Source organism: Miscanthus floridulus, chromosome 8 (assembly GCF_019320115.1).
Source record: "Miscanthus floridulus cultivar M001 chromosome 8, ASM1932011v1, whole genome shotgun sequence".
NCBI lineage: Eukaryota > Viridiplantae > Streptophyta > Magnoliopsida > Poales > Poaceae > Miscanthus > Miscanthus floridulus.
Window position 1 is genome coordinate 27,404,343 of NC_089587.1, and position 10,339 is coordinate 27,414,681.

Below are 10,339 nucleotides of genomic sequence, written 5' to 3' on the forward strand. Positions count from 1 at the left end.
ATCAGCTGATCGTGGCGTTCCATCCCGTCCCGGCGGACAGCGTGGTGAACCGGCATTCCTGTCAGCGGTCGTACGGGGATTATGCAGCACAACGCCCACGCATCCGTCACTGTTGGCGATGCGAACCCCCGGCATGGCCTGTCGTGGCCACGGGTCACGTCAAGCATGCTCGCGCCCCTTCTGATGTCAGAGGCTTATCCAGGACCACACGCTTGGACCCGTAGTGGTTGGGGTGGTACGGACCCCGCTGGGCGAGGCGGAGCCCGCGCCTGAGGGGTTGGGTGAGACGAAGCGTGCGCCCGAGGGGTCGGGCGAGACAAAGCCCATGCCCTCGGGGTCGGGCGACATGGGGCCCGTGCCCGAGGGGTCTGGCGAGGCGGAAACCGTTCCTTCGGAGTCGGTCGAGACTAAAATACGTCCTTGATTATCTAAATAAACAAGTTGTCATCCGCGGTCGTCAGATCTCCTGTATGGTATCGCTGATACTGATACCGACGATGCGGTCGACGGATACCTGAATTTGTGGTGCACCCGGCCATCCAGGCGATCCCAATCCAAGTCCAAAAGCAGAATTAGGCCTTGCATGCATTTGTTGTGGACGCAACGCAATAATGCAGACGCCATCAGAGCGCATTAAGGGGCACGGTGCCGTCTCCCCTGCGTAATATTCCATTACGTCCTGCATACGTGTTGCATCCGCCAATTCCGGCCGCTTCGTCGAGCTGCCATGGCCCATGGGTGCTAGTGCTACGTCGCCTATAAATGCATCGCCAATGGCGGTCCAACGGATCCGCGCTCATCAGACGACCAAAGCACGTCTCAGTCTCTGCTCTCGTTTTCCTCTTCTCGCTCTGAACCATAAATGGCGGCGAGCAACGGTGGCGCCCCGCTGGTGGTGTTCGACTTCGACAAGACCATCGTCGACTGCGACAGCGACAACTGGGTCGTCGACGCCCTCGGCGCGACCAGCCGGTTCGACGAGCTCCTGCGCCACCTCCCCTGGAACCACGCCATCGTAAGTGCCGGCCGGCCGCTACTGGCTGCGCATTCCTGCATGCTCTGTTTTCACGGATTTGGAATCGTCGTTTAATTTTTCGATCCATCACTGAAGAACGGAGACTGAACAGTTTCGATTCACCGATGGATCTCCCTGGCTGCAGGATGCGATGATGGGCGAGCTGCACTCGGAGGGCAAGACGGCCGAGGACATCAGAGACAGCCTCAGAACGGCGCCGCTGTCCCCGCACGTCGTCGCCGCCATCAAAACCGCCTACGCCCTCGGGTACGTGCTCTCTGCTGCCTGCCGGCCTGCGCTGCGCATGGCCCGCATGGGTTCTTTCTTGATCCACTTCCACTCCCGAGTCCAGATCCTCTCTTTTTTTCATTCACCCGTGATGGCGATGTGGCGATGCGAGCGCATGATGCATGCAGGTGCGAGCTGCGCATCCTGAGCGACGCCAACGCCTTCTTCATCGACGCCATCCTCGCGCACCACGGCCTCGCCGCCTACTTCTCCGGCACCGACACCAACCTGGCCCACGTCGACGCCGCCGGCCGCCTCAGGATCCGCCCCTACCATGAGTTCGGCGCCGGCGCACACGGCCACGGATGCGCGCTCCCGACCTGCCCGCCCAACATGTGCAAGGTGGGCATGCATGTCCGATCAGTCGCTTCTTGGCCATCGGTTGCCGGACCTGGCTCGCTCTTGACGCCGATCATATATGTTACTTGCTTTCGTCCAGGGCAAGGTGATGGAGAGGATCCTCCGCCAAGAAGAAGAAGCAGCCGCCGGGGCGGCCAGCACCGCGAAGACCCGGAGGAGGAGGACCGTGGTGTACCTCGGCGACGGCCGGGGCGACTACTGCCCGTCCCTGAAGCTACGGGAGGGTGACTACGTGATGCCGCGGGCGGGGCACCCCGTGTGCGACCTCATCGCGGCCTCGCCGCCAGCCGCCGCCGTCCGCGGGTGGGCCGGCTTCGAGGACCTCGCCAGGGTGCTCCTCGGCATTGTCGACGCCGAGATCGCCCGCGCCGCCGCCGCCGCGGAAGAAGACGCTGACGCTGGTGCTGGCGCGGGCGTGGGCGCCGTCGTGCCGGCGGACTGCCGCACGCTGCCGGCGCGTCAGGAGGCGCTCATGCCCCAGGCGGTCCGCGTGCCCAACTGATGGACAATACGCGCCAAATTAGTACAAGTATTAATAACTCGAGGCTCCATGGATTGTGCTGAGTGCTGACGACTGGATCATGCTGGAAATCTGCTGCTTCGTCTGAAACTGAAAGCCAGTTAATTGCTGGTTTCTTCAGTATGTACCATGATATATACTAGTACAAGTGTCCACCCAAGATATTCCCTTGCTGCTCGATTCTGAGTGATTCGTTGCGTCAGGCTAATTAACCTTCATCTTAAAAATCGACAAAATTCAGAGACGCGGGCAAAACGGGACAAAAGTGATCGTAAGAAGAGCTAGAAACGCCGGCTTGAAAATGGCATGGATTTTAAGGTCCAACGTCCAAGCAATTGGAGCAGCTTCCACGGGGCCTTTTTAATTGAGTCAACTGTCTCTTTGTTATTGGGCCTACGGTGCGCTCGGAGGAATTCTAGAGGAATTTGGATGGTTGGGGGAAATTTGTGAGAGAAAAACACGGTTCCGAATGAAAAAAAAAACGAATCAAGCCAGGTTTAAGGGTACGCGAACAGGGCCAAAGAAATATTGGTCTGGACGAAGATGTTGCTCAAAAAAGAGAAAAAAGGATAAGATATTCGTTATTCTCACAATCCCTTTGTACTTTGCACGTTCAACTAACAGATTATGCGAAACGTATCTTCTTTTTTTTGCGAATTATCGAAACGTATCTACACCCATTGTAAACTCAACTTTGCTAATGCCAGCCATGCACCTAACCCAAAGTCATCTATAAGTGTTTTACGAGTTAGGTTCGTATCACAAAGCATGCCATTGCCATGCATACGAATGGAGGCAGCGACTCCGGCTGAAAACAGTCTACATAAATCGTTCCGTTACGTATCAATAATAGCTTAGTTCATAGGTGTTTTGCGGACATATGTGTTTTACCATAGATAAACAAGATGTCCCACTTTTAAAGGTTCAATAGTACATCATTCAACCACACTATGATCTCGTTCGCTTCGCTGAAAAAACATACCGAAACACTGTTCCGACTAATTTGTTGTGAGAATGAGACTTATGTGTTGGCAGAGTTATTATACATCATGCCAGTTAGACCACCGGATAAGTCATGTTAATGTTTTTTCTCGAATACGCAAAAGATTTACATATTTTTTAATTAAGTTAGAAGAGTTTAAACATATAAATATCGCGCTTAAGCAAGTGCCCTAGAAGGTCTAGAAGAAGCCGCGTAAGGCCAGACCGTCCTAGTATAATGATATGACTTACTGTATTACTCAAAAGCTAAACATCCAATGGACGGGCGACGCTTCAACTCAAGAAACAGCCTTCTGTCGACACTGCTTCTTGCATGTCCCTGCTCCCTAAAATGTAATAAGCATGGACGTAAAATGTAATAAACATAATCCATGTGCATCGATGCAAAAGGCAGGAACACCATCTTTATCTCAAAAATCTAAAAATGACTAAAAACATTTCAACACTAGCAATTACTTTTAGACATTATTATTTACAAGAATTTTCGTTGGCATACCAGATACCACGTGCACAACAAAAACTATCGAGGTAGCATGAACCACGCGTGTCTATTTTAGGCCGTGTTCAGTTAGCGAAATTTTTTGAAAAATAGTACGGTAGTATTTTCGTTGTTATTTAGTAATTAGTGTCCAATCATAGTCTAATTAGGCTTAAAAGATTTGTCTCTTGAATTTCGTCTAAACTATGTAATTAGTTTTATTTTTTATTTATATTTAATGCTTCGTGCATGCGTCAAAGATTTGATGTGACGAAAAATCTTGAAAAATTTTGTAAAATTTTAGAAACTTAACAGGCAGTTACTCTATTTAAAACATTCTCATCTCGGCGGACACGGCTGACCGGCGGCTTCCTTTCGCTTTCCGCCTCCGCGTCCACGCGGCCCCGCGCCGCTTGATTGGCCTGATTCCCTTCCGCCATCCGCCCCGCGGTCTCCCTCCTCCCTTCTCTTCTCTTCTTCCACCTCAATTCGCATCGCCTCCGCCTCTCTCTCGCTCTCCTCCCGCCGTGCGCGCGACAGGAGGGGAGGGGAGGAAGCGGGCGGGGGCGCGCGCGGCATGGACGCGCGGGCCAGGGAGGCCGCAGAGGCCAGCGGCCCCGGGCTGCCGCTCGCCGTGCGGGAGCTCCTCGCCGGAGGCGTCGCTGGGGGAGTCGCCAAGACCGCCGTCGCGCCGCTCGAGCGCGTCAAGATCCTGTTCCAGGTGCGTCGCACACACGATCCTTGCGCACCCGCGCGGCCGACAAGTTTGTCTTTGACAACGGATAGCGATGTATCTTGGTTCAACGTTGCCGTGGTATAATTTGCCTCTCTGGGGACCGGGAGCTGAGATGCGTTCTCGTGTGGCGGCTGTTCTCGCCCGATCTTGGACGGTGGATTCTTTCTTCGTTCGCGCACTGTGTTGGGTTCTGCAGTATTTATTGTAATTACAATTATAGATGCAAGTTGCGTAATCACGGAATCTTGAATGGTAGGTGAACTTCAACAGTCATGCGACAATCTAGTTACAGTTTGCTGGAGGGGATCGGTTCTTGGTAGAGGCTTTTAACTGTGCCATTATAAAAGTCGTTAATTATCCATAAGCCATTAAAAAAATTGAGTTCTCATATGTGCCACAGCTCTGAACTCTTTTGCCCTACACGCCACTTCCGTCAGATTTAGCACCAACGGTGTCCAACTGCGGACGTAAAAAGTCAAAAATACTCTTAGGTTTAAATATGTAATTAATTTTTTGAGCATCTTAGCGATCTCAAATGAAAAAACTCAAAACTAGAAAGTTATATATATATATAAATTATTTTCATTTGATTCTGTATAAAAAATGTGATTTTTCTAAGACATATTAATCATATCAAATCATTTTTTTACGGAATTAAATGAAAGATAATTTTTTTACAAAAATTGTAGATATTGTCGAGATCTACAACTTTCTAGTTTTGAGTTTTTTCATTTAAGGTCATTAACATGCGCAAAAAAGATTAATTGCGTATTCAGACTTGAGGATATTTTTGACTTTTCACACCCACAATTTGACACCGTTAGGGCTAAATCTGACGGAAGTGGCATGAAGGACAAAAGAGTTCAGAGCAGTAGCACCTATGAGAACTTAACTTTTTTAGTGACTTGTATGTAATTACCAACTTTTATAATAGCACAGGTAAAAACCTCTTCTTTGTAACCCGTAACTCATTCTTTGTTCTTGGGCAGTATTGTGACTGCAAGGGTCTGTATGACAAGAAAGGTTTACGAAAGTGGTTGGTTTCTTTGTTCTTGAGATTGAATGTGGTAGAAACATGCTCCATTGGTAAATTAGACGGAACCTCTGATAAAATATGAACTGGAACAAGATTGCAGCGTCTTGATTGATGTGATCATCATGTGTAGCAGTCTGAGCTTCGATGAAAGGAGATCCCCATTCGGTATTCTATCTTAGATGACTACTGTCTCTCTTTGGTGAACTCTCTGTATTCAGGTGAAGTATTATGTTGGGACAAAAAATGGGTGCATACAGCATCCACCGAGACTCCATGCATAGTGCGCCTCAACAGGTGACACGTGTGCGTGCGTATCAGAGACTCCTCCGCTCGGCTTGAGTCAAGACGTCAGCCGATGCACGAGCGACTAAAACAACGTGGAGAGGTGCTTGACATCAAACGTAGGATCTGCAGGCTCTCCACGCCTCCTCCATCGGAAAGGGGTATGTACGGAGTTCGGGTGGATGCTGTATCCACCCAATTTTTTTTCCATTATGTTACAGCAAACTACTCCTTTTGGGAAGGAAGTTATGTATTACAGCTTAGCAAACATTCCCAGCAACCTTGATATCAACTTATAACTGTCTGCTAGTTTGGCTGATAGTTGGATTTTTTCTTTCAGAAGTGTCTTGTATGTGCATCACATTTAACACTGGTAGCTAAGAATTGCCATCATGAAACTTTGCTTGTTGTCACTGTTTGAAAGAATTATAGTCCAAGTCAATTATTGTCATGCTTTGAACCTGCGCTTATAAAGAGTCCTATTCCTCTATATCACTATGAATATTAAGTAGCCTTCTAATATTTAAAACTATGTTGGAGCTTCCAGACAAGAAGAGCAGAGTTTCGTGGTTCTGGATTGATTGGATCCTTCCGAACAATCTATCGGACAGAAGGTCTTTTAGGGTTTTACAGGTTTGCCTCTTCCTAATTTGCATGACAAATGGTAGTCTATTAATACATGTTGCACACTTGAGCTTGACTTTTGAATTGTCTTTCCTTAGGGGAAATGGAGCTAGTGTTGCTCGAATTGTTCCTTATGCAGCTTTGCATTATATGGCATATGAAGAATACCGCCGGTGGATCATTCTTGGCTTTCCTAATGTCAAGCAAGGGCCTGTTCTTGATCTAATCCGCACAAAGTTGGCTTATCAGGTTGGCATCCTTCGCTGAACTGGACAACCACACTTCTGTTGGATTTCAAGTCACATTTGCTGTATTGTGTATCAACATATTCTCTGAAAAAGGATATGATTAGCATAATTTACTTATGAACATATGTCCCATTTGATTGTTTATACCTTTGTAATTAGTTGTCCTCTCTGCAGGTAAAAGGTGCAGTGAATATGGGTTTCAGAGAATCTAAGCCCTCTGAACAGGTTTATAAAGGGATCATGGATTGTGTCAAAACAATATACAGACAGAATGGATTGAAAGGCATATACCGTGGCATGGGTATGCATGTATTTGCATTTCACTCTTTTCTCAAGGCCAGTTTCTGATATACACCCAGCTATTAACTAAAATGTATTGTTCTTCAGCTCCTTCACTATATGGAATCTTCCCTTACTCTGGTCTTAAATTCTACTTCTACGAGAAGATGAAGAGCCACGTTCCTGAAGAACACAGAAAAGATATCATAGCAAAGCTTGGTTGCGGATCAGTTGCAGGTTTGCTAGGTCAGACAATAACATACCCCCTGGATGTTGTTAGGCGGCAAATGCAGGTATTGTTTTGCTCATAGCATGTGGCCATAAAGCATTTATATGTTCTAAATAATATGTGGCGCATCATTTTCAGGTTCAAGCACTTTCATCATCCAGCCTTGTGGGTAAAGGAACATTTGAAAGCCTGGTTATGATTGCGAAACAGCAAGGTTGGCGACAACTATTCTCAGGAGTATCTATCAACTATTTAAAGGTGAGATATTTCCTTTACTGTTCCAGTAAAAGTTTATTTAGTTTTTTTTTTTCTTTCTAATTTTGGCTGCTAGACGAATGTGACAGGTAAGCAGAAGCTGTTAAAACAGTGCAATTCCCATGGTCTTGACTGTAGAACTTGACTTTGGCTGAAGTTCTGATTTGTATTGTCCCTGGTCTCCAAAGTTATTTCTTCATTTAAGAACTTGCCTTTTGATGTCAATTAATTAATTAATTTAGCTGAATAATGGAGTTGTTAGAATGTTTTACCAAGGGCTGTGGTTCTGGTTGTGTGATCATTATTTACTAGTACTGCTATTTTATTTTGGACACATCTGCATGTTTTCCTTTCAGTTCTGTGCTGCTGGCATAAAAGAAAAAAAGAGTGGCTTACATGATCTGCATATATTGATGACTTATGAGTACTGCATATATAATGTTTATGTCTCATTATTAATTAAGTCAGTAAAGTAAATATGCTGAATTTAATGTTCAAAATATACGTCTTACACTTGCTTTCACAGGTGGTGCCATCTGTAGCCATAGGATTTACTGTTTATGACTCAATGAAGGTCTGGCTAAAAGTTCCATCAAGGGAGGACACTGCTGTTGCTATCTTGACAGAAGAACGAAGTAATACAGCTCCTATCCCCTCCAGTTAGGATGAGTCTTAACTCTCCTGGTGATGTGATGCGATGCATACCATTCATAAGGCGTGTAGCATAGCATTCTTTGTTGGAGCTGCATCACCCATAGCTACTAGTCTTCTCCAACAGGAGGAATAGAATTCCAGGCGGATTAGCATTTCTTTGTGGAATTCCACCCTGTACAGACTCTGTATAAAGCTGAATAGCTTGTGTCAAACAGAGAAGCTCTTGGAGAAAGTCAGAATTCAGAGCAAACATGCTCATGTTCATGCTTTGGATCTCCTACTGTCATACTAGGTAGCTTCTTACAGCAGGTTCGAGCCTGCAGGTTTCGACATGTATGCGTCCCCCTTTTGCAATGGGTACAAAGAATCTATGCCTAGCATTCCCCACCCTGTTGGATTCTTGCGGGTTGCACAACACGGCATCTAGGATTTTGGCCAGATTCTCGCAAATTTCAGATTCCTTACCTCTAGTATGATCTACTATATGGAAGTAGCCTCTAGCCTGTACTGGTTCTCTGGATTCTTTCCAATCGAATTCACATTCACATTCACATTTTACAGTTGAAGTTTGTAGGAATGTACAGTACTACCCAGTTAACTTGGGTAAGGAAAGCTTGTGTTCTGCTCCACTATTTACGATTGAAGAAAAAAGGGCAAGTGCTATGTTTACTTGGCTGATAAACCATAGCTGAAAGTATTGTTGGCTAATTTGTTGTAAGAGAAAAATAATGTTCGTTGACTGAAAAAAGTACGGCTTATAAGCCAAGCGAACAGGGCGAAGGTTTTAGCTTTGCAGCCTGTGGACTTCATATATTGTATGCTTGACATATGATAAACAAAACTACCTTTGCATTACTTGAGAGGTTCATCTCAAAAACCTTCTGTGACCATCGCTTGAGGCTTGTTAAAATCGTAAAGTTGTTCACGCGAGAAGGAACGGTAAAGTTCTTTTTAGTACAAGACGTACAGTACTGGTGTGTACCAACTACAGCAGTGGGTGATCATTCGCGTCACGCGGAAGGCTCTCTGCATATCCCAGAACCTCAGTTTTGCATTGCCATGTGTAGGACCTCGATGCTTCACTTGCATAAGCCACTAATCTTCAATCGCAAGATAAATCTATCTATATTTTTTCTTTAGTTAAACATTTTTCCCATTTTATTTTTGACAGTTAGAAAATGGTACTCTGTTGTCTCAAAAAGTAGTTCATTTTAGCTTAGGTATATAATTTTTGTTATGCACCTTAATGTTGTTTAGATACATAGTATATACTCCCTCTGTTTATGAGAGAATGTAATTCTAGTATAGTACCAAGTTAAAGTACATTGAGTTTGACTAACTATATATATGTAAATATTATAATATTTGTATCTATATATTTAGTCAAACTTTAAATATATTAACCAAAAATACACCTATGGTTTTGTGACAAAGGTAGTATTTATAAAAGTCAAAATAATCTATAATTTAGAATAGGGGTAGTATAAATTGATTGATGACACATGGGGTGATGTTGTAAGGAACCTAAAGGAAGGAATAAGGGAGTGGGGGGGATTAAAAGAATTAGAGGTCAACCACATAAAAAATCATTCAATAGTTAGGGTTGGTTTGACACTGCTTCTCCTCAAGTGCTCCTCTCAAGAAGATGTAGTACCTAGGATGAGGAGTCACTTTTTGTAACTCCAACTCTTGGCAAAAAAACGACTCTGGCTCTTTTAATATCAGAAAATAACTCATCCTCCTAAAATATTTGGTACGGCTCCCTCCTAGAAGATGCTATCGAAGCCGGAATTCGAATAGACCTTTAATCCGGACGTGCAATGCTACCCATGTGTTAATCTTTTACAAGTCTGCGCCCTTCTACCAATTCTATTCTACAAAACCATACATGGGAATCAAGAAAAAAGATAGTACTCTGTCATGCTTTTTTTTCCCGCCTTCGCTGCGTTCTGTTTTCATCTTCGGAGTTAAACCTTCGCACTAGCAAACATTGTTTGCTGTAATAAACTGTCGCTCTGTATTTCAGCACTACTTCAGTGGTATTTTTTAGCGAAGGAATAGTATTTTTCTCTCACACCGAATCAGCATCAGCAGTCTAATTTCGGCGAAACGAACAGGACCTATCCCGTTATTAATCACCAAAACTGTATCAGAGGGTCGTTGATTTCTTCCGTTACTGGTTTACGACGCGAGAGAGTACTCCTAGATGGCTAATCGTAGATGACTATAGCTGATCACATCTCCTGTTTCAGAGCTAATCGTATATGACTATAATCACATCTCCAAACACCGAATATCTGACAAATTGCATCACGGGCAACACGTGTTTTATA

The 10,339-nt window shown here is 45.2% G+C and overlaps 2 protein-coding genes across 2 annotated transcripts; both read left to right on the forward strand.

Moving 5' to 3' along the window:
• Positions 1-729: 729 nt before the first annotated feature.
• LOC136476044 (inorganic pyrophosphatase 2-like) lies at positions 730-2,331 on the forward strand. Its single transcript, XM_066473714.1, has 4 exons — positions 730-1,015; positions 1,161-1,282; positions 1,432-1,645; positions 1,743-2,331. The coding sequence occupies exons 1-4, from the start codon at positions 863-865 to the stop codon at positions 2,163-2,165; spliced, it is 912 nt and encodes a 303-aa protein (XP_066329811.1). The 5' UTR covers positions 730-862; the 3' UTR covers positions 2,166-2,331.
• A 1,735-nt stretch (positions 2,332-4,066) lies between these two features.
• On the forward strand, positions 4,067-8,793 carry LOC136476045 (mitochondrial carrier protein CoAc2-like). The gene is made up of 7 exons (XM_066473715.1): positions 4,067-4,377; positions 6,258-6,350; positions 6,440-6,590; positions 6,764-6,890; positions 6,977-7,161; positions 7,236-7,355; positions 7,879-8,793. The coding sequence occupies exons 1-7, from the start codon at positions 4,241-4,243 to the stop codon at positions 8,014-8,016; spliced, it is 951 nt and encodes a 316-aa protein (XP_066329812.1). The 5' UTR covers positions 4,067-4,240; the 3' UTR covers positions 8,017-8,793.
• Positions 8,794-10,339: the final 1,546 nt, after the last annotated feature.

What these genes read in the sequence shown, in the direction of transcription:
- LOC136476044 (XM_066473714.1), top strand. Translation starts at nt 863, where the DNA reads ATGGCGGCGAGCAACGGTGGCGCCCCGCTGGTGGTGTTCGACTTCGAC. An exon ending in TCCCCTGGAACCACGCCATC is followed by an intron (nt 1,016 to 1,160) that starts GTAAGTGCCGGC and finishes CCCTGGCTGCAG; the next exon opens with GATGCGATGATGGGCGAGCT. An exon ending in AAAACCGCCTACGCCCTCGG is followed by an intron (nt 1,283 to 1,431) that starts GTACGTGCTCTC and finishes TGATGCATGCAG; the next exon opens with GTGCGAGCTGCGCATCCTGA.
- LOC136476045 (XM_066473715.1), top strand. Translation starts at nt 4,241, where the DNA reads ATGGACGCGCGGGCCAGGGAGGCCGCAGAGGCCAGCGGCCCCGGGCTG. An exon ending in GCACAAAGTTGGCTTATCAG is followed by an intron (nt 6,591 to 6,763) that starts GTTGGCATCCTT and finishes TCCTCTCTGCAG; the next exon opens with GTAAAAGGTGCAGTGAATAT. An exon ending in TATCTATCAACTATTTAAAG is followed by an intron (nt 7,356 to 7,878) that starts GTGAGATATTTC and finishes TTGCTTTCACAG; the next exon opens with GTGGTGCCATCTGTAGCCAT.